The 22,178-nt window shown below is 30.9% G+C and overlaps 2 protein-coding genes across 3 annotated transcripts in view; one reads left to right on the top strand and one right to left on the bottom strand.

The window, feature by feature from the left end:
- Positions 1–22,178, top strand: part of LOC115879214 (chitinase domain-containing protein 1) — a 45,138-nt gene that overhangs the window by 5,644 nt on the left and 17,316 nt on the right. The window lies entirely within an intron of this gene.
- LOC115879213 (zinc finger BED domain-containing protein 1-like) lies at positions 2,419–5,104 on the bottom strand. 2 transcript variants are annotated; one of them, XM_030895907.1, is made up of 4 exons: positions 4,147–5,104; positions 3,598–3,942; positions 3,046–3,540; positions 2,419–2,980 (listed from the first exon to the last, which is right to left on the bottom strand). In XM_030895907.1, the coding sequence occupies exons 1-4, from the start codon at positions 4,799–4,801 to the stop codon at positions 2,637–2,639; spliced, it is 1,839 nt and encodes a 612-aa protein (XP_030751767.1). In that variant the 5' UTR covers positions 4,802–5,104; the 3' UTR covers positions 2,419–2,636. The 2 variants fall into 2 exon arrangements, with proteins under 2 accessions (XP_030751767.1, XP_030751768.1); XM_030895908.1 differs by having other exon boundaries at positions 3,598–3,801.

Below are 22,178 nucleotides of genomic sequence, written 5' to 3'. Positions count from 1 at the left end.
ATCTGTTCTGTGGTTATAACTTCTCATAACCTTAACCGTGAGGGTGCAGCCACACTATCCTAAAAACGGCGTATCGGCGTAGCGGCGTAATGACCTTGGATAGATTTCCAGTAATTCTATTGGCTGAAACATTCATCTGTCAGAAATTTTATCTGTCAAATTCATCTGTCAAAAATTTCAGCCAATAGAATTACTGGAAATCGATTCAAGGTCGTTACGTCGTTACGCCGATATGCCGTTTTTAGGATAGTGTGGCTGCACCCTGAAGCCCCGTTCTCAGAACTGCGTCGTGTCGACAGCGACACTGATTGACACTTCAAACGACCAATGGGAGCTGTACTAAATTTAAAATTGACAGATGTTTGAATTTTGTACAAATTTCATTGGTTCTTTTCATAGACTTAGAATAAAATATAGACTGAGCATCTGCATTCATAAATAGCTTGAAGATGCGGACAGACAACGTCTTGTTATTGTTGTGTTATTGTTTTTTGGCTCTAACGAGTGCGACACGAGCGATAGATAGGCTGTCTCCGTCGTAACGGTCGTTTCCTGACGGCTCTGCCGCCCAACGCAACACTGTCTTTTGTTTCTTCAGTGCACCTGCACTCTCCGTATCATAGGCGGGTATTTTTTTTAATTTTAATGAAGCTATAATTCAATTAAAAATATATCGTATTTAAACTTTTTTTTATATTATTAAGATTTAGGATAAAGAAAATAGTTTAATATAAAGCAAAGTTTAGGACTTAGAAAAAATACGTCTTAGAGTCTAAAAACGATAAAAAATAATAAAGTACGTGTTATAGAAGAAATTTTAATAATCGAAATTATTTAATTTTATGAATTATATAGGGTAGGTGCTTACAATACATTTATACGAACTTTTTTACTTATTTTTATCTGCAGAATACGCTACCGAAGTTTCCGGAAAACAGTTCGGACCACCCTGTATATTAACATAAACAATCCTGAAGCGTTATCGTTAAACGATAAAGCTTGTTTATACACATTTGAGATTTCAGAGTCCAATGCTTTTGTCTGGCAACACTGTCAGCATTTTTAGTCGTGGGAATCCTGTAGTCGGCAGTTCCATTATCGTTCTGTACCCTACCGATTTATCGGCAAATCTACCGATTTTCAACCGATATACTGATTTTCTTAATATTAAAGAAAAATGGTGATGTCGATTGATTTCGGTCGTTTTACATCTTGCCTTTACATTGGATTTGTTAGGGAATTTGTGACGAGAATTACTCTCTCAATAGAATGACATATCATATGTCAACATTTGACATTTTCACTTAAATGAAAATCGTATTTTAAATTTCAATCTAGAGTGCCGTGGCTGTGTTAAACATACTAACTTTTAATCAAGGAGCCTTGAAAAATTAGATTTGATCGTTTAATGTTTTTCGTACATTAAAGCTTGCCGGTTAAAAAATTCCCTAATCGTAATCTTTAATCATATCTCAATTTTTTTCAAATGGAACAAGGGTGGCTCATTAGTATATTTGGAAAAAGTATTTTTTAATATAATTTTGTACCACACACTTGGCATTTCGAGTCAAATTGTCGTTATGAACCGCATGTTACAATTTCAATTTAACCATATTCGAAAATATCAAAAGTTGACATATGATACGTCATTCTAATCAGAGTGTCATTTTCTATCGAATAAAGTAAAAAAATATCGAGGGTGTCGTTTAAAAATCAAAAGTTGTAGTCATTTCTTGTGAAACAGGAAGTGACCAAAAACAATTGAATGCGTCACTCAGTCCTAATTTATGTCATATACTAACATACCAAATCTCGTTTCTTTATCTGAAGAAATAAAAAAGTTATAGGGGGTGAGCCACTTTTGAGACGAACCCGGTATATTTTACCATCATCTGCTTTCAATACAAAATTAGATTCAACAATGAATAACCTACATTTATATTTTTTTAAGTGAAACTTTACGAGCTGCGCAGAGATATACAGATAGTCTAAACACTAACATGGCGCCCATGTAGGCATAACAAGATTTTTGGATGCGCACTCGTCGAAGCTCATTCTCCTTATGTCTAGATGTCTATATCTCTGGTGCTGCATGACGATTCGATCTCGATTTAAATGAATCGATTCTATATAAAATCGGTCTTGTAATAATCGATTCAAAAAATCGTGAATCGCATGTCAAAAGATCGATTTTCTGAAGAATCGATTCAAATCGAACATCCCTAATTCGAAACTACCGATTTTTTATTTTTGAGATTGGCAACGCTGTCCTGTCACCTGTGCCGAGGTTCGTGGTTCTGTACTTCCTGTGTGTACTTCACTCTAGAGGTGGGAAAAAATCGATTCCACGGTAGATCGATTTTTCGATTATAAATTTAAATATTAATCGATTTATCGATTTAAAAAATCGGTGTGATTAAAAAACCGATTTTTATTTTTTTTTAAATAAATGTATCTAAACATTAATTATATTTAATATATTTTATTAATAAAAAATCATTCAAGTTACAAAACAAGATCTATGGTATGGTATTACACTATTTACTACAAAAATAAACATAATACAAAACATTAAAAAAAAACATTAGTTCTTTGTTCCTCCTGTAGAGGTAGAGATCACATAGATAAATATTGCTTTAAAAACTTAAAAATTTTTGGTTCTTGTTTACAAAAATCATTTTATTTACATTTTTTGACTTTAATCGACTTCGTTTGGTTGAAATTATTATGCCTGCCTGTGAAAAAACCCTCTCAGAGGGTACTGACGTTGCAGGAATACATAAATACTTTAGAGCCAAAGTATCTAAATATTTGTAAGGTGAAGTTTTCCAATACTTTAATATGTCGGCAGCCATATTCACTGGAGGAATTTCAAGATACTGACGTACAAGAATTATGGATTCAGATAATGGATTTATTAAGATTGCTTTTTCAGTCCTTTCTTTCAAAAAGCTAAAAATACTTTGGCTAGTCACAGTAGCTAAAAGCAAAAGAAAACTGAGATAAAATCAATTGTTGAAAATGTTGTATTAGGTGTAAGCTTACGTGATTTATTACTGGATTCCTCTACCTCTACCTTTGCCATTGGGGCAGCTTCAAAACTTTCAGCAGCAGCATGGCTTCCAGAATTAATAATTCTAACCACTTCACGTTTTAAAGACTCATGCCCTTCATTTGCATTTTCTTGCAGCCTAAACCCTAGTTTTTTAACCCTGGGATCTAATAATGCTGCAAGTTGTACAGAGTTGCGGGATTCATAAGGGAATAGACGCTTGACAATAGACACTTTCAAGGCTTCGACAAGTGTCTTACATACTTGGGTTTCAATTCCTATTCCAATTTCAGTTAATTGCTTATGTATACCTAATGAAATAGGTATAATTAATGAAGCTGTTGGATATTTGTCCCCAGATATTTGCTCTGTTGCAAATTGAAAAATTGATAAAATTGTTACAGCTTCCTTTATTATATTTATTTCATTTAAATTCAAAGCTGCAGGGGCATTTGCACATTTGGTCAAGGCTAAAACTATACAATCTCCTGAAAATAAAATATAAATAATTAAACAAATATACTTTAAAACACATTTTGTAATACCTATTTCAAGAATCCTTTGTAACATGATAAGAATGCTATTCCAGCGTGTCACTATATCCTTAAGCAGTTTTAGCTCTGGAACACATCTTTTTTTCTGTTCTTCTCGCAAAATATTCATAGCCACATTGCTTCTCTTAAAGAATGTGACAATTTCCCCTACTTTACTGACAATATCTTTAAATTCAATCACTTCATTAATGGAGTCTGTAACCACCAAATTTAAAGTGTGGGCAAAACATGGTAAGTGGGTAATTTGTAGAAGCGAGCACGCTAACTTTTCTGATGCAGCATTATCTGTCACTATACAAATTACTTTGCGTAGTATATTAAACCTAGCTGAAACCTCTTAAAAAGCATGTAGTTATTAGGAGGAGAGATAGTAATAGCAAATAAAACATATAGTAAGTCCCTTGGCCCCCAGTTCCACCCATTTTTTATGCTTATATAATATCTAAGTATACAGTGTATACTTAGTACCAAGATATATATTGGTATTGTATACTTGTTGCCAAGTATACAATACCCCGTAAATAAAAATATAAAACTTACTGGTGATATGTTCTTTAATGTTTTGTGCTGTGTGTCTTCCCTGTAATTCTGATGTATCTAACACTGCTGACTCATTTTTATCTTTATATATAAAGTGACAAGTTATTGTGCAATATGATTCCGTGTTTGCTGATGAAGTCCAAAGATCTGTCGTTAAACTTACATATTTAACCTCAGACAATATTTCCATTAATTTATTAAAAGTTTTGTCAAATATCTCCCCATTAAGAAGATTTTTAATTGTCTTTCTAGATGGGACAACATATCTAGGATCCATAATATTCATTAGCTTTCTAAAGCCCGTGTCTTCCACAAACGAGTAAGGCTGTAAATCGGTTGCAACCATCAGTGCCACTTGCTCATCAATCTCTTTTTTTCGAGTACTGCAATTCTTGTAACTGGCAACCTTAACAAAATTATCTAGTCTTGGCTGACTCTTAAACCTTTTAGACTGGCTGTCACTCGTATTAGGGTCTTCTTTATCATCTTTTTCTTTTGTCATTATTTCTTGGTGAGATCTTTTTAAGTGGTTAATTAAATTGGAGGTATTTCCACAAGTCCGGTATTCTTTCTTGCAAATAAGGCAAGTAGCAATGTCTGTTGTCCTTGACTTTTCAAAATATTCCCATGTAAAACTCTTCTTATTAACACTCATAATTCATAATATAAATTTTTGTAGTTTAATTAATTTTAAATGTTTAGATCAACCAAAAGAAAAAATAAAGTCTCCCGCCGGTCCGCCCGCTCTGTCATCAATGTCAACCGTCAACCGTCAGCGAAACTATGAAATAGACCTGAGAAATAGACCGACTTTTTGTAATCGACTTCGCATTTTTGCAACAATTTTTCTTTATAGTAGAGGAATAAAATCGAATTATCGATTAATCGATTAAAAGATTAAAAAATATCGATTTGTCGATACTCACGTAAAAATCGATTAATCGATTTTTAAAATCGATTCTTTCCCATCTCTACTTCACTCTTCACTCTTCATTCTTCAATACATTTCTGGTGTAATCGATAAATAAATTGCGTCTACAACCAATCCTACCTACGTTTTAGTTTTTTATTTGTGATTAATTTCTGGCCCAGTCAGCTTGATTTGAACGATATCTTTAAAAATAACCAGTTTAATTTGCTCTCCGTTAGGTTATATTAGTGATTGAGTTTGATTTGTATTATTACATTGAATCTCCATAAAAATGGTAAGTTTTTTGTATTACGTCTAAATTTCTGTATACAGGGTGATCCGAACTGTATTTACCCCGAAATCTACGGCATCATATTCTGCAGATAATACAAAATGTATTTCTCAAAGTGCTTTTTATTGTATTCCGACTCCAACTTTTTTCATATTATATCATTCAAAGGTAGCCATATTTAGTGCTTTTTGAATTATACAACTGTGATGAACGCAACGAGATGAATTTTCAAAGTATAAGCAGCCTCTAGGATAAATTTTACATATCCGTTGTAGCAGGCTGAATTCATAATTTATTACCATAAAGATATAATTCTCGTCAAGATATCTGGTGGTGTAGGGGATAAGGCTCTCGTCTAGCAACACGAAGGTAGCCGGTTCGAGTCGTGCCGCCGACACGACTTTTTTTATTTAATAAATAATTATTTTGACCTTGAAGCCCTGAGCTGCACTCGGCCCGCTATAGATGGCAGCAAAAATTTTGTTCGCTTTTTTATTACATTGACTGATCGTTCTGTAGTTATTCTGTGTCAGTCTTTCTTGGACATTTGCCGCGGAAGTGTGTGTTAATTTCTGTTGTGATAAGTGTGGTTGTGTTTACAGTTTGATTTTTCGGTTTTGATATTATGTTAAAATTAATTTTGAAGTATTGTATCACCTGGTTTTATGTAATAGTACTTTTTTTAGTTCTATGATTGTTTCTATGTTATGATTTGTTAATGTTTGTTTAACAATGTTATACCAAAGAGGTTATACTTAATATACTTATCAATTTGCATAGCCTAACTTTTTTATCAATAAACTTTGTAGATTTTCAGATTATTTAATTCCTTTTGTTTCCGTTTGTAATTTTATTTTTAAGACATATTATGTGATTGTTTCACATAATATGTTTTAAAAATAAAATTGCAAATAGCGAAAAAAAATAATTAAAATAAAAAAGTGTATTTTACAATTCCCCCCGGCCCCGCACCCCTTTGGCTAACCTATAATGTCAGCTATGTCGAGAGATGGCGTTACGAAAATGGAACCGATTTATTACAAGGAACTTGGGCTTCTTTTTCGTTAGTATATTCTGTGCTAGCGACTCGTGGGAACACTATGACATAGAGAAAGTTAATAGTTTAGAGAGTGGTGAATCGCGTGGTAAAATGTTGGGAGATTGCGCTTTTAGCGCCCTCTACTTGGCTACAGGTACGAACTATGAAAGAGCGGGAGATTTAAATTATTATTATACTTATTATTTTTAAGGCAATTAAAACTAAGAGTGCCCTTAACCAAAAACAGTGATATAAATGGAGATACCTACTCAAATTTTTTATATTATCATGATACTAAAGGATATAAATACAGCATTTATAATCCTTTTACACCTTTTTATTCAAAGTCTTACACGCTAATATAAAATTTGACTATCTCCATTTATTTCACTATTTTTGGTTAAGGGCACTCTTAATTTTAATTTTCCTTTTTTTATGGGAAAACGATTAAATGGGAAGAATTGAATGGGAATGGAAAGAATGACCAATTATTGTATTTTGTATTAATTTATAATACCCCTATTCTACTAAATATCTAGCTACATTGTACTTACAGTTAAATAGCTACATTGTACTAGTTATATCCATATTTACAGTTTTATGATGGCTATTATTTTATTTCAACGTGCTACCAATTGATTCGCTCCGACTTGAGTACTTACTATACCTCGAGATGGCTCCAGGAATTATTTATCTTACAGGCCTAGAATATGAAGATTCACAGTAGAATTTTTGGTTTTACTGCCTATTAGAAACAAACCTACCCCCCTACATCACGGGACATATAATTATGCCTTGTTCTCGGCCATGATATTCCTTCCATTCTATATCCAACATCCAACTTAGCAGACAGCAGACCTTCTGGTTCACAACAGGGCCTAGACTGGCCGGATGATATTTTAACAGAATAGCCCTTGATATCTCTTTCACACTTTCATTTAATAATTAAATAGGAGGGCTGGATGGTATAATTTCTAGAAAGAATAGCCTGTGAAATAAAAACTTCTGCGTGGACATTATCTTTCTTACCTTTGTCTGCTATTTTTTAATAAAAAACAACTGTTTAGTTTGCACAAAAATAAAATTAACAATCAAACATTTCTTAAAAGATGATCAAACCTTGTACTACGCCGTGTGCCGGTTTTTGAACAAACAACAAACAAAAGAATGAGGTTAGCGGCGTTGCCAATGTCAATTTTCTAAACTACCCAAAAATCTAAATTAAATTCGCCAATTTGGGGAGAAAAATGTCCCGATTTACCAAAAATTCCCCATATGATTATTTTAACAAAAAAAAATTAATTTTAATAAAAATACAATATTTATTATATATGTTAGAGGGATTAAACTGTAAATTACCTCCTTGTTTTTTAATCCCTTTCCTAGTAGTCCTTAAATAATTTGAGGTCACTAAATTTTCTTTCAACTGAAGCATTTGCAAAGGGAAGCACAAGTAAAAGCAGATTATAATTTTAAGTTGGGAAAGATATATCGTCCTGCCTGCTTTTTAAAGCTAAAAATTTTACGCCATTTTCAATCAGCAATAAAATGTTGAAACTCCCTTATTTTCGCCCCCTATTACTAAAAATTCCCACAAAAACTCCCAATCGGCTCCGATTCCCTAAAATTTGGGGAATTCCCCACAAATTGGCAACGCTGGAGGTTAGCGTGTTCTTTCTGAATATGCTAAGACTAACGGACTAGTGTCGAAACACAGATAGCTAGATGGACGTATTTCGGCACTTGCGTCGATGCGCTACAGGTACATTTGCCTGCGCGTCGTATGCACAGTACACTAATTAAAAATAGTAAGGAAAGTACGGCTTCCCGCCAAAACCATATTATGCTAGATTACAGCCATCAGAGGCGCTAGTGGCGGACCATAACCTTTCTTTTTTCCCGCTAGAGGCGCAGCGATCGAACTAAAATTACCGCCACTTAATTTTCAAATACTCTGGCCCAATAAGAATAAAGAACGTAATTTAAACTTCCTGTTCCTCCACCTTTGCCTCATTGTCTTTAGAAAGTAGAAAGATTAGAAAGTGCAGTGCTGCCAGGTCTGGTGAAATTTCACCAGATCTGGTGATTTTCGACCCCACTTGGTGAAATGGTGAAAATTTTTTGAAAAAGCCTTTTTTCTGATGATTTTTGGACACTGGCTTTTATTAAACAAAAAACACTATTATATTATGAGTTTACATTCAAAACGTAACAATGGTTATTGTAAAAAATAGAACAAATATACCTATTAAACTAAGTTTCAGGTAGAAAAATTAATTAACTTGAGAATTGACTTGAAACTTGACTTTTTTACATGGCTATACCGGGTGCGTCTCAAAAGTGGCTCACCTCTATAACTTTTACTTTTTCAGTTAAAAAAACGAGATTTGGTATGTTAGTATACGACATAAATTAGGATTGATTGACGCATTCAACTGTTTTCGGTCACTTCCTGTTTCACCGGAAATTACTACAACTTTTGATTTTAAATGGCACCCTCGGCATTTTTTTTACTTCATTCGATAGAAAATAACACTCTGAATAGAATTACATATCATGTGTCAACTTTTGACATTTTCACATATGGTTTATTTGAAATTATAACTTGCGGTTCGTAAAGAAAATTTGACTCGAAATACCAAGTGTGGGTATAAAATTATTCGTAAAAAATGATTTTTCCAAATATGCTAATGAGCCATTCTAGTTCCATTTAAAAATTGAGATATGATTAAATATACGATTTGAGCATTTTCACGATCAAATCTATTTTTCCAAGGTCCTTAATTAAGAATTATTGTTTTTAACATAGCCATGGCATTCTAGATTGAGTTTTAAAATATGATTTTTTATTAAGCGAGAATGTCAAAACTTGACATATAATATGTCATTCTATTCAGAGTGTCATTTTCTATCGAATAAAGTACCGAAGGATGCCATTACGAAACGTAATACGAAAATACCGAGGATGCCATTTAAAAACCAAAAATTGTAGTCATTTCCGGTGAAACAGGAACTGACCAAAAACAATTGAATACGTTAATCCAATCTTAATTTTGTCATACACTAACATACCAAATCTCGTTTTTTTTATCTGAAAAAATAAAAAAGTTTTTATAGGGGTAAGCCATTTTGAGACCAGTATATTTGCATTTTGCATTTCAAAAATATATTTTTTTTTAATAAAACGTGTTTTAAAACTATTTATTTGGTTCTTTTTTAAATATTGTCTGTAACTACTGTATTATACGCGAAAAAATTAAAATCTGGTGATTTTTTTCCAAATCTGGCAACTTTTAGAGCAGATATCTGGTGATTTTTAATATTATGACCTGGCAGCACTGAGAAAGTGTTTGGTTTGGTCTGGTTTGGAAGTTGAACAATTCTTTCGGCGTTCGGGAAAATCTTGGTAAAATCAATATATTTAATCGATTTTTTTTATTGTGCAAAATGTTTACTATTTTTATTGTGTTTTTCTGTGTTTGTATTTAATTTTAAATTATTTCCTATCCAGAATAATGGATTTTTCGGAAGCTAAAAAAACCCGTGTCCGACCATGCTGCGTTTCTGGATGTAAAAATCGGAATAGCAAAAGACATCGATTTCCTAAAAAATTTGTAAATACGTTTAAAGTTTGGGTGGATATAATAATGCCATCAGGATATGATGTATTATCTATAGATGATATTTATAATAAATTTGTGGTATGTGAAGAACATTTTTTGCCTGAAGATATAGTTCCAGGACGAAGAGGTTTAAAAATTACCGCTGTTCCCTGCATAAATATTCCTGGTGAGTACCTATATTTAAGATACTAAAATTATTTATATGTATATTATACAGTTTTTTGTGTTAATTTTATTAACACATTTTTGGTTGCTGAAGTATGATCTAAAAATGTTATCAAACGTGCTTTAGTTGTATGATTATATAGACAATTTTGTTATTATATGTTTATATTATTGATAATTACAATCAAACTTTGAGACCTCTAAATCATTTTTTTTTCATCATAGTCTAATGGTCTACCTACCCTACGGGTTTATAAATAAAAAAATGATTATGTTTGTTTTTCCTTAAGTATGAGAGCAGGTATAATTTATACTGATTTTCTGTTTCAACTTTCTATGTTCGACTTTGATCTACTTGTTGTGCGAGTTGATCTACTACGCGAGTTGTGTAGAGGCCGTTTTAGAATTTAGGCATCAATTTTTATCAAAAAAGTATTATTATTAATATTATGGTAATGTACAAAGTTATAATACAAAGGTACAATATGATCAAAAAAAAACGCGTCAGCGATGGCTATGATCGTCATTTAATATGTAAAATTATATGAGAACTGTCATGTATCCTGATTTCTAAGCCAACTGGACCGTTTCTTTTCAATCATGGTAGTACCGCTATTAATTAACTGAAAATTACTTAACCAAATATACTAATTTTACAGTACTACCGTATGATTAAGTTAATCTTTGTAGATACTTAAATTATATTATTTCCTTTTCTTAATTATTTGTCTTTATATAAATTATTTTTATTTTATCGATATATTCTACTTGGTAAATTAAAATGTAACAAAAATATTTAAAACGTGCATATATACATTGACAATATATTGGCCTAAAAAAAAACATATATAATATTTTCCTATATTAAGGTATATTGTATTTTTTAGTGCAATCAACTTTCACTGAGAGTAGTTTAAATGAAAGTTTTATGAAAACCGATGGTGCTCCTGAAAATACCATGCCAGATACCATTGCAACAACAATTTTTGCAACACCAATCAGTTCATTTTCCTTAAATACTAAAGGTAAATATTAACCAATTTTATTATGTCTTAGCCTAAGGAAATATAGAATTCTGAAGATATACAGGATGATCCATTGTTTTGTGTTAATTAAAAAAAATCGCGTCAGCGATGGCTATACTCGTCATTTAATATGTAAAATTATATGGGTAATGTCATGTATCGTGATTTCTAAGCTAACTGGATCGTTTCTTTTCGATCATATGGTAGTACCGCTATTAATTAACTGAAAATTACTTAACCAGATATACTAATTTTACAGTACTACCGTATAATTAAGTTAGTCTTTGTAGATACTTAAATGATATTATTTCCTTTTCTTAGTTTTTTGTCTTTACATAAATTATTTTTATTTTATCGATATATCTACTTAGTAAAATATAATGTAACAAAAATATTTAAAACATGCATATATACATTAGCAATATATAACAACTCATTGAATATAAAAGTATGGAACGTGATAATACATTGGCCCAAAAAAAACATATTATTGTATTTTTTAGTGCAATCAACTTTCACTGAGAGTAGTTTAAATAAAAGTTTTATGAAAACCGATAGAGCTCCTGAAAATACCATGCCAGATACCATTGCAACAACAATTTTTGCAACACCAAGCAGTTCATTTTCCTTAAATACTAGAGGTAAATATTAACCAATTTTATTATGTCAGCCTAAGGAAATATAGAATTCTGAAGATATACAGGATGATCCATTGTTTTGTGTTGATTTATATTTATATAAAATCATTGGTAACTTTAGAATCAGAATGACATACAAAATCAAATTATATGAAATATATTTAATTTTTAATAATTGTAAAAAACGCAATAAAAAATTTAAATAGACAACCTGATATGGAATTTTTCAGAACAGTTGGTCACTCTGTATAAGATCTTTATCTTACTAGCTATAGAAAGTGCTTTGAATTGTTTTTTTCATAAAAAAAATATTTATACAGATTTGACATCAGCATTGGCAGAAAAAATAATTGAAGACAGCTTAATTAATGATGGGGCAGGGAGCAGCAATGCAGAAGTTTCCCTTCAATCTGAAAATACTTCTTTCTCTTCTAAATCTGGAACAGGTGAGGATAAACATTTTTTAACGGTACTTTTACCTATTTTTGTGTCGAGCAATATTTCTTAAACTCTTTTTTTCCTGGATGTACATACAATAAGAAAATTAGACATAAGTACAGGGTGTCCCATTTTGGTCATACGGTATCTCCGTTATCAGTGAAGATAGAAGGATGCGGTTTGCACAAACCTGTCTCACTTTTTTGTCAAATGGAAGATGTCGTAAACAAAATTTTCATAGCCCTCTTCATTTCTGAGCTACAGAGTCTTTTTAAAAATTTTGCAATTTGGGACACCCCCTGTATCTCTGTTATTGTTAAAGTTATCAAGAAGGTCAAAACTGTTTAATATAAAACTATTTACATAGAATACAGTGGCGTAGTCTGTTATTCTATGAAAATAATATTTTTAAAGACATGAACTAAATTTGTTTCTTATATGGAACACCCTGTATATTTATAAATTATATATATATATATATATATATATATATATATATATATATATATATATATATATATATATATATATATATATATATATATATATATATATATATTTTATATATATATATATATATATATATATATATATATATATATATATATATATATATATATATATATATATATATTTGTTGATTTTTTTTTTTGTTGAGAAGCTTATGGCAAGCCAGATCATATAATTTATAAATATACAGGGTGTTCCATATAAGAAACAAATTTAGTTCATGTCTTTAAAAATATTATTTTCATAGAATAACAGACTACGCCACTGTATTCTACGTAAATAGTTTTATATTAAACAGTTTTGACCTTCTTGATATCACTCTATATTTATTTTCACTATTTACTGTATTATTTAAAAGTTTTATTAAAAGATCATATTTATTAGTAGGCCGTGATTGACAATGAAAGAAACTAAAGAATTATTAAAAGTACGCTGCTATATGACTCTTGTTTTATTTTGAGACCCACTAATAAATTCTTTATATATTAGGGAAACTTAATTCTCTACCGCTATGTGTATATATATATATTTTTTTTTTGCTAATTTACGTGAAATGCACTTTCAGCAAGATGGGGCTCCCCTCACAACTTTGAAAATATTATAATTTTGTTAAATTATTATTATCCCAAATCAATGAATTGAGACCAATGGACACATACGATGGCCTCCGTGATCCCGGATTTGTCCGTTTTCTGTTTCTGATATTGGAAATTTTTGACGTATGAAATATATCATGGCAACTAGAACAATGTCGAATACCTGGAAAATGTTTTAATAATGCAAGCTTTTAAATATTTGCAAACCCATTCCGTTATAATAAATTCCGTTATAAAAAAAAGAAAAATATATTCAGAGATTCAGTGGTAACAGTTCAAAAGTAAAATATATCAATCCCAAATAAAATTTTAGTATGTGTATGACTATTTTAGTAAATAGCATTTTGATTTTTTTGTTATCACGGCCTACTAATAAAAAAATTATATATTTTAAATATCGTAGTAAATAGTGTTAATAAATACAGAGTGATATATATTTTTGAGAAGCTCATAGCAAAATTGATCATATGATTTATAAATATACAGGGTGTTTCATTTAAAAAAAACATAACTTTGGTTCATATTTTCAAAAATATTCTCCCAAATTGCAAAATTTTCTCTGTAGCCATTGACGTAACTATAGGGCTGTCCAAACCCCCACCTCCCAGGTGAATTGGGGACCTTGGATGAATTGCTAGATACGCTAATGCCTGTAACTCAGAAACGAAGAGGGCTATAAAAATTTTCTTTACAGCATCTTTCGTTTGACAAAAAAGTGGGACAGGTTTATGCAAACCACATTCTCCTATCTTTACTAATAACAGAGATACTGTATGCTTTCAACTAAAATGGGACACCTTGTACATCTTACTACTATAATTAATTTATTAAACCAATATACCTAATTTAATTAACAAAAATCAATAGTTCCATTATAACACACAATTAAATTGGTACACACCACCATTTTTAAGGTGTTAGTTATATTTATTTTTATTCTAGGTACTCGAAGAAGTCTGTTGAGATCAGTAAATGTAACGCGTGCTGTACATTTAACTCCTCAGGCCCTGAAGTTTTATGAAAAATTAAAAAGATTAAATGCTCAAATAAATTCTAGGGAGAGAAAAATTCTTTCTTGTAGGAAGAGGATTGAAAAAGCTGATAAATTTATTCAGGGTACAGATTATTCATATTTAATGAAGTATTTAAATAAAGCCACATATACGTTTCTATTAAGTCAAATTAGAAATCAACCATTGACAGCAAGAGCTAGAAGGTATTCACTGGATGAAAAAATTTTAGCGTTATCTATTTATAAGAATAGTGGAAAAGGCTATAGACTCTTACAGAAGATATTCACTCTGCCATCCACAAGGACACTAAACACCTTATTAACAAAAATACCCCTTAATCCAGGTATAAATACACACTTGTTTAATAGTTTAAAACTACAAGTTGAAAAAATGAAGAATGAAAGAGACAAAACATGTGTTTTGCTATTTGATGAAATAGAAATTGATTCAACGTTGAAGTATTCTCGTAATATCGACCGCATAATAGGACTACAAGAAGGGAATATGCTAATTGCCAATCATGCCACTGTTTTCATGATAAAGGGCATTTATAGGCAATGGAAACAACCTATTGTATATACCTTCACAAGTGGCCCTATTAAATCGATTTATCTAAAAAAATTAATCAGAGCCACTATAGAAGAGTGTCTCAAAATTGGATTAGATGTGATTGCTACAATTTGTGACCAAGGTTCAAATAACCAATCTGCGGTAAATATGCTTTTGAAGGACACACAAGAAATCTATGCAAGAAGACAGGAGCAGAATCCCTTTACAGGATTTTTGGTACAAAAAAAAGAAATTGTTCCTTTATATGATGTACCACATTTATTTAAAGGTTTGAGGAACAACTTATTAAATAAACATTTATATTTTACCATAGATGGTCAAAAGAAGATTGCAAAATGGACCCACATTGAGCAATTTTATAAATTAGATATTTCTGTTCCTAACAGTCGTATATGTCCAAAGCTAACAGATAGCCATATATATCCTTCAAAAATTAATAAAATGAAAGTGAAAAACTGTACACAAGTATTCAGTTTTTCAGTTGCTTCTTCTATAAAAAGAATATCTAAGTGGGGTAAGTTATAGCTTTTACCTCTAATATAGTATAAATATCTGTCTAATAAATAGAGTCCTTTTTTACAACAATTTTGGATATATGTATTGATATGATAGAGATGTTATTATTTATTTGTACTTTATGTTTTTTTTCAGATACTAAAGATAATTTAAATTTACCACCAGAATCCGATGACACAGCTGAGTTATTATTTTTTTTGGACCGCCTTTTTGACAGTTTTAATATCACAAGATACACCAAGTTGAAAGGAGGCAAGCCTTTGAAATGCCCAATGACAATGAAGTCTGAGCATCTAGATTTCTGGCATAAAGCTAAGAAAATTATTTCAACAATGAAATTTTACTCTCTAAAAAAACAATGTTTTGTATCATGTCCATCACTCAAAAATTTAAGGACTACATTGAATCATTTTATTTATTTAGCAAATGTTCTTTTTACAAATAAAAAATTTAAATTTATATTAACTGGGGTCTTTAATCAGGATCCGCTAGAAATTGTTTTCAGTTACAATAGGAGTCATGGAGCTCGTAATATAAATCCGGATCCATTTCATTTTATGACATCATATAAATCACTTGTTGTAAATAATTATTTGGCTACACATTCGCCTTTAGCTAATTGTAAAAAGGACATTTATACAGATGGTTTGGATAATTTAAGATCATTTTTAACGGGTGAAGTTGTTGCTGGTATCACCCCCTTACAAAAGGATGATAGCTCTATAGCTATACCTTCACAAATTATTTTAGCGAAAAAAACTAAAATCGAGCGTTGTACTGTAACGTATATGTGTGGCGCTATCATAAGAATTCTTTTAAAATCTCGTTTTATAAGAAAATGTTCTAATTGTAAAAATAATTTAATAAAGAGACATGCTTCTTCTACACAGGATGACACATTAATCGAAGCTAGGGAATTTAAAGAAGGAAGTTTAATAAGGGCCTGGAGATTTTGCTCATTATTTAATAAGAGAAGCGCTTAGTTACGCATTTTTTTTGATTCCTCGGTTGTGCACTACAGAAAATATTTCTAAAGCAATTCAGAAAATTATCTTGGAAAAGCTTTCATTTAATATAATAAATTGTCCTGAACATGAACTCGGTATACAGTTACTTAGTTTAGTAATACACTGTTCACTTTTCTGGTGGTGTAAAAGTGTTAATAATATGAACCACTTCAGCGACTAAAAGGCCCAATAAAACTTTTGAAGGACAAATATTTAAATCTTTTAAGCCTATGCACAGGGAACAAGCCTGTTGTTAAAGATCCTATTTTTCAAAAATTTTATAAAGATCTGCCACATGAGGATTGATATTTAGGCAAAAGCTATTAGTTGTTATTACTGTTTTTCGCTTCTAAAAATAATTATGAATTCATTTTTGGAGTTATTAGAATTAGGTGATTTACCGGGAGAATTTTGATTTTCATTCCCCAGTAGCTTATAAAGTTTTGATTCTTTTTTATGAGATGTTACGGATTTATTAGTTTCATTGTTGTATGTTGGTGTGTTACTAAAATAAGGAATATTATCAGTTATTATTTAGTTAAGTTATTATTAAGTTTTCATTCTTTTTTAAGAATTGTTAAGAATATGCCTTTATTACTTATTATTTTTATCAGTATTATTTTGTTTATTAATCATTTTAGTTTTGTTTTGAATAGACGTTTCATTATTTTGATTAAAATTAATTCAATAATTACTACAATATTTTATTTTAATAAGAACTTAAAACATAGATTTAGCGGCGTATGTACCATGATTATTCAAAAAGTATCCGACAAAATGGCGTATATCCATTTAAGGTCCAATTTTTGGCTATAACTACAAAATTGTTCAACTTTAAAATGCTCAGCACAAATAATGATTCTTGAAGTAAATTATTTCAACAACAGCAAATAAATAAATAATGGCGTTTATTTGGTACAACTGTTTAAGCAGAGGTAATTTTGTTTAAAGTGCTCCACTGAAAAATTACATATTTGGCGCTTACGCCACTTTGTCAGATCAACGACATGTTCTACGTATTCTTTGTTAATTTAGTTGCTAGGATATTTATGATTTATTTTTTATCAGTCATAATAATTTTTCTAAAAGAAATCTAACCACAATCAAATTTTATATCTATCTAAACATATATTTTTAGAACTAATTGTCGGTGATATGTGATAAACCTCTAACTTCATTATTCCTAATTTTTAGAGGAGAGAAAAGAAACGGCACAAAAAAAATATGTATACATGTAGCAAGTATATTCATGTGTTAATATGAAAAAGATATAACAATAAATAATTGTTGGGAACAATAAAAATCAATATTTCGTTAAAAAAATACGTAAAAATGATCTATTAAAAGTATTATTTACTTAAAATCAAAAATGGAGTTAGCAGGTTATCACGTATAACTAACGAAATTTCCAAATAGTATGTTATATCACAAAAGTTTTCTTTCATATTAAATACATTTTTATTTTTATAGAAAAGTGGATTTAGGTATGAAATGTGGTACGAATGATGTCGGCACACTTTATAAACATAGTTTATAAGAATATGTTAAGAGGAAATAAAATGTTCATTTATAAATATGTTTTATTTTTGCTTCACTTTAATATATATATATATATATATATATATATATATATATATATATATATATATATATATATATATATATATATATATATATATATATATATATATATATATATATATATATATATATATATATATATATATATATATATATATATATATATATATATATATATATATATATATATATATATATATATATATATATATATATATATATATATATATATATATATATATATATATATATATATATATATATATATATGTTCTACAAGTCAAAATTATCTAACATGCCAGTCTGATCCACAAGAAAGAGACGATATAGAGATTATCGTCAGTATAGGCATTATAAACTTCAAGAATGTATCACTTTACAGTGTGGTTTGTTATAAGTTTTTCCCTGGGACTAGGATGTGATAAGACATTTTACTTGCAATCTCACAACAAGATCTGCGATGACACCGACTGCAATTCATATACCACTGGGCTTGTTCAGATTCCTGTTTCTGGTGTGATTTGTTTCAATCATGTTGATGGTAATATAACCAGAATATCTTTCCGTAGAGCCGAAGCTATTATCAAATACAAACCGATTTACAAAACATGCGACTATAATTTGGCAACCAAAACACACACTCGATGCTACAACGCTGGCACCTGTTCATATGCCAGTTGTACCTCTAGAAATCTGGATGACGGTGGTGAGTTCAAAGCTTCCAACACATCTTCTCTTGCTCATCGTCGAGGATGCTTTTTCTCAGGATCTGCATGCGCAGAATATTGTGGATATAACGAACGATCTCGTTGTATTTGGATCGATTGGGAAATCAAAATAGGTCCTGAATCTTCTTGTCGCAATATACTCCAAATTGAACACATAACCTGGCAGTTATATATTACGCATCAGACATCATCTGGCACTAGAACCATGATTTTATCTCCTGAATCCCCTATTATAAATTCTCCTGTTCCAATGTCAATAGTGTCTTTCTTAAGTCCCAGGTTAACAACTTTGGAGACCCCAACGACAGCAATTCAACTGGATTCGTCACAAGCCCTTCGTGTATCAGCATCTACCTTAAATCAACCTGTTGCTGACACTCTTGGAGATCTCCAAATACCATTAATGGGAAATTCAACTCCTGTTTATCCAAAACATAATGTGCATTGTGATTATGGCTCGTGTTACCCGACATGTTATATTCCACCGTCAGCATTAAGAAGATTAATTTATGATGTAGATTTACATTCTCATCACTCTGCAACGGACTTCTTCTCCTTGACTACAGTTGACTCTCAACTAATCGGGCGTCAATCCATTGCAGGAGTGTTAACATTACTATTTGAAACCTCAGCAATAGACTATATATATATATATATATATATATATATATATATATATATATATATATATATATATATATATATATATATATATATATATATATATATATATACTTAGCATTGAATATTATACATTTTTTAGCATTGAAATAAATTATTTGCAAAAGGAAAATTTAGTGAACATTTTATGTTTTTATAATATATACTCTGATTTCCCTATAATTTATCTTTTATATAAATACCTTCTGGTGATATTTATATTAGTATAAATGCACTAGGATGGTATTTTGCGAAGAAATCTTGGGTAATATAAAGTATATGTTTAAAAGAAATAAAAATATATTATTTAAAATAAGGCGGCAATAATATCGGTAACGCAGATTCCTTTATTTTGAATATAACTCGAACTTACAGACATCAGGGAGCGCTCAAAACAGTGTGACACTAAGTTAAATGGCACTTTCCTATCTAGTCTTGTTTGTTCATCTATGATTCTTCATTTCGGCACCAACCGCAAACGAGATTACCATATTTTGTTTTAATAAATAATTAGTTTGGTTTGGATTAATTATGCCGACCTGGGCACGATGTAGAAGGTGCACCTCGTTTGAAGACATGGAAAAGAACCACAAACTGGTAATTTTTACAGATTTTTTCTTCAACGATATAACCGATCTCCTCTGAACGGCTGTGGAAGCTTTTAAATGTTACTCATTTTGAGTTCTTAAACTTGTGTTTCTGAGATCGAAACATCAATTGCTGAGATATTTCGTGTCGAAACGACGAGCCGGCGTTCGAGTCTTTTCCTCCGAAGAAGTTTACGACCTTCTGGAAGTATTGTGTTAGGTAGTAGTGGCCGTGGGGCTTTAGCAAGGGGTGGACCATCTTCTGCTACGACTGCAGTAGAACTCTCTGAGACAGGAGAAGGAAACGAGGAAAGGGCATCTTCTCGGTCTCCGGAAGCTGTCGCAGGGATTGTTAGATTTTATTTTACACAATAATACCTATACTGCTTACAAAGTTGATTACTGCATTTTTTTAGCTTGAGTGGTATGTGACGCCGCTTACGTTTACAAAAACAAAAAACGTTTATTTGTCTCTGGCACAGTCTCTGGTTTATTTTAACTTTCCTAAACTAACCCTAACCGTCCCCTGTCCCGCAGTCCCGCCACTCGCCCTCGAAATCGAGTGTTAGGTTAGGAGCACAGGTAGATTGTTGGATGTTCCATTTAAATTGATTCTTCAGAAAACCGATCTTTTGACATGCGATTCCGGATTTTTTGAATCGATTAATCCAAAACTGTTTTACAAAATTGGATTCATTTCGACTTGAGATCGAATCGTCAAGGTGGGACTCAAATTTATGCGTTTCAATTTAATTAAAGTTAGTAATAGATTCCGTCCCAACATGCTAATAAGCCCTATAAATCGGCCGTGATTTCAAGATTAAATTCCTCACAAGTACAGATCGATACTCGGCTCCAAACCAAACTTACTTTGGTGCAACTCTGTCTTAAGTTCACTGTTTGCAATAAAATAAATACCTTGAAGTTCATTTTGCTTCCAAATTATTTAATTGGCGCTGCGAACAGGATAGTCAGAGGTAATCAGTTCACTACCGTGTATTTCAATACTCTGCTGGCTATTCGAAGACCCGAAGAAGTCCAAAGAAAATTCTTGCCCACTGCCTAGTATGAAGCTGCTGCTATCTGAGTAAGTTACATATTTTGTTTGGTTTTTGGGAATATCTGAATTTTCTTTCTCAAATCTCCTTGTAAATATTCCAGTGTTTGGATTCATTTATTCTCGGTTTTCCGCCTATTTAAAGACTAGAAATATTATTCGAAAGTTATGAACACTACTATAGATCAATTATTACTTGAATTCAGTCTTATCTCAATCTCTAAAAAATAATAATAATCTCAATAATCAATCCACAACCGTAAACATGACTGCTCCAGTTATTACGGATGAACAATTGAAAAGTTTTTACCCAAACTATTCCTTATTTCATCTGAACAGAACGATACCTCATCATCGACTTTTATCGTAACCGTAGATGATATTATTAAATTGTTTGAATCTGGAACTTTTGCTATGTGCTCAAATGTACAAGTCCATTTGTTAAATCTCCACATCGTGAGTAAACTAAAAGACACAGCTCATACGTATATTACTTCGAATAAATTTCATAATTTTATCTCCTGATTCTCTCGCTACCTGGAAAATATACCGTAAAGCTCTTTTAGAAACACCTAATGGCCTCAAACTGTGTTAATTCCATTTAATGAATTCATAAAACGAAAACAAACACCTAGCGAACATTATCGATTTCTATTTATCTCTAACAATTTGTTCTAATATCTTTAATGAAACATCCAGTATATATTTTTAAAAAAATTAAAACCTAAAAAGAAAATTTATCTCCCACTGAAGCTCTGAAAACTTTAATCGCTAATTGACAATCACCGTATCGAGAAACAGTCTATTATACCAACTCTCGTACATTACATGAATGTTTAGAACAATGCGAACTATTCTAATTTAATGTCTCGTTCACAAAGACCTTTCTCAAAAATAATCATAATCCTCTAATCCATAATAGTAACCATCATAAATTTAAACCTAATTTCAACCCAAATAACAGAATAGAAATAATAACCTTAGTCAAAGAAATTTTCCTCCAAAACAATTACCTCAGCCACAACGCTTATCGCCATACAAACAAACAAGAAATAACTGCAAATTGGGGAACCAATG

This window comes from Sitophilus oryzae, unplaced genomic scaffold (genome assembly GCF_002938485.1).
Source record: "Sitophilus oryzae breed Bouriz unplaced genomic scaffold, Soryzae_2.0 scaffold_1576_pilon_pilon, whole genome shotgun sequence".
NCBI classification, from domain to species: domain Eukaryota; kingdom Metazoa; phylum Arthropoda; class Insecta; order Coleoptera; family Curculionidae; genus Sitophilus; species Sitophilus oryzae.
Note: the sequence above shows the minus strand (reverse complement) of the source record. Positions and strands in the feature narration are given on the sequence as shown.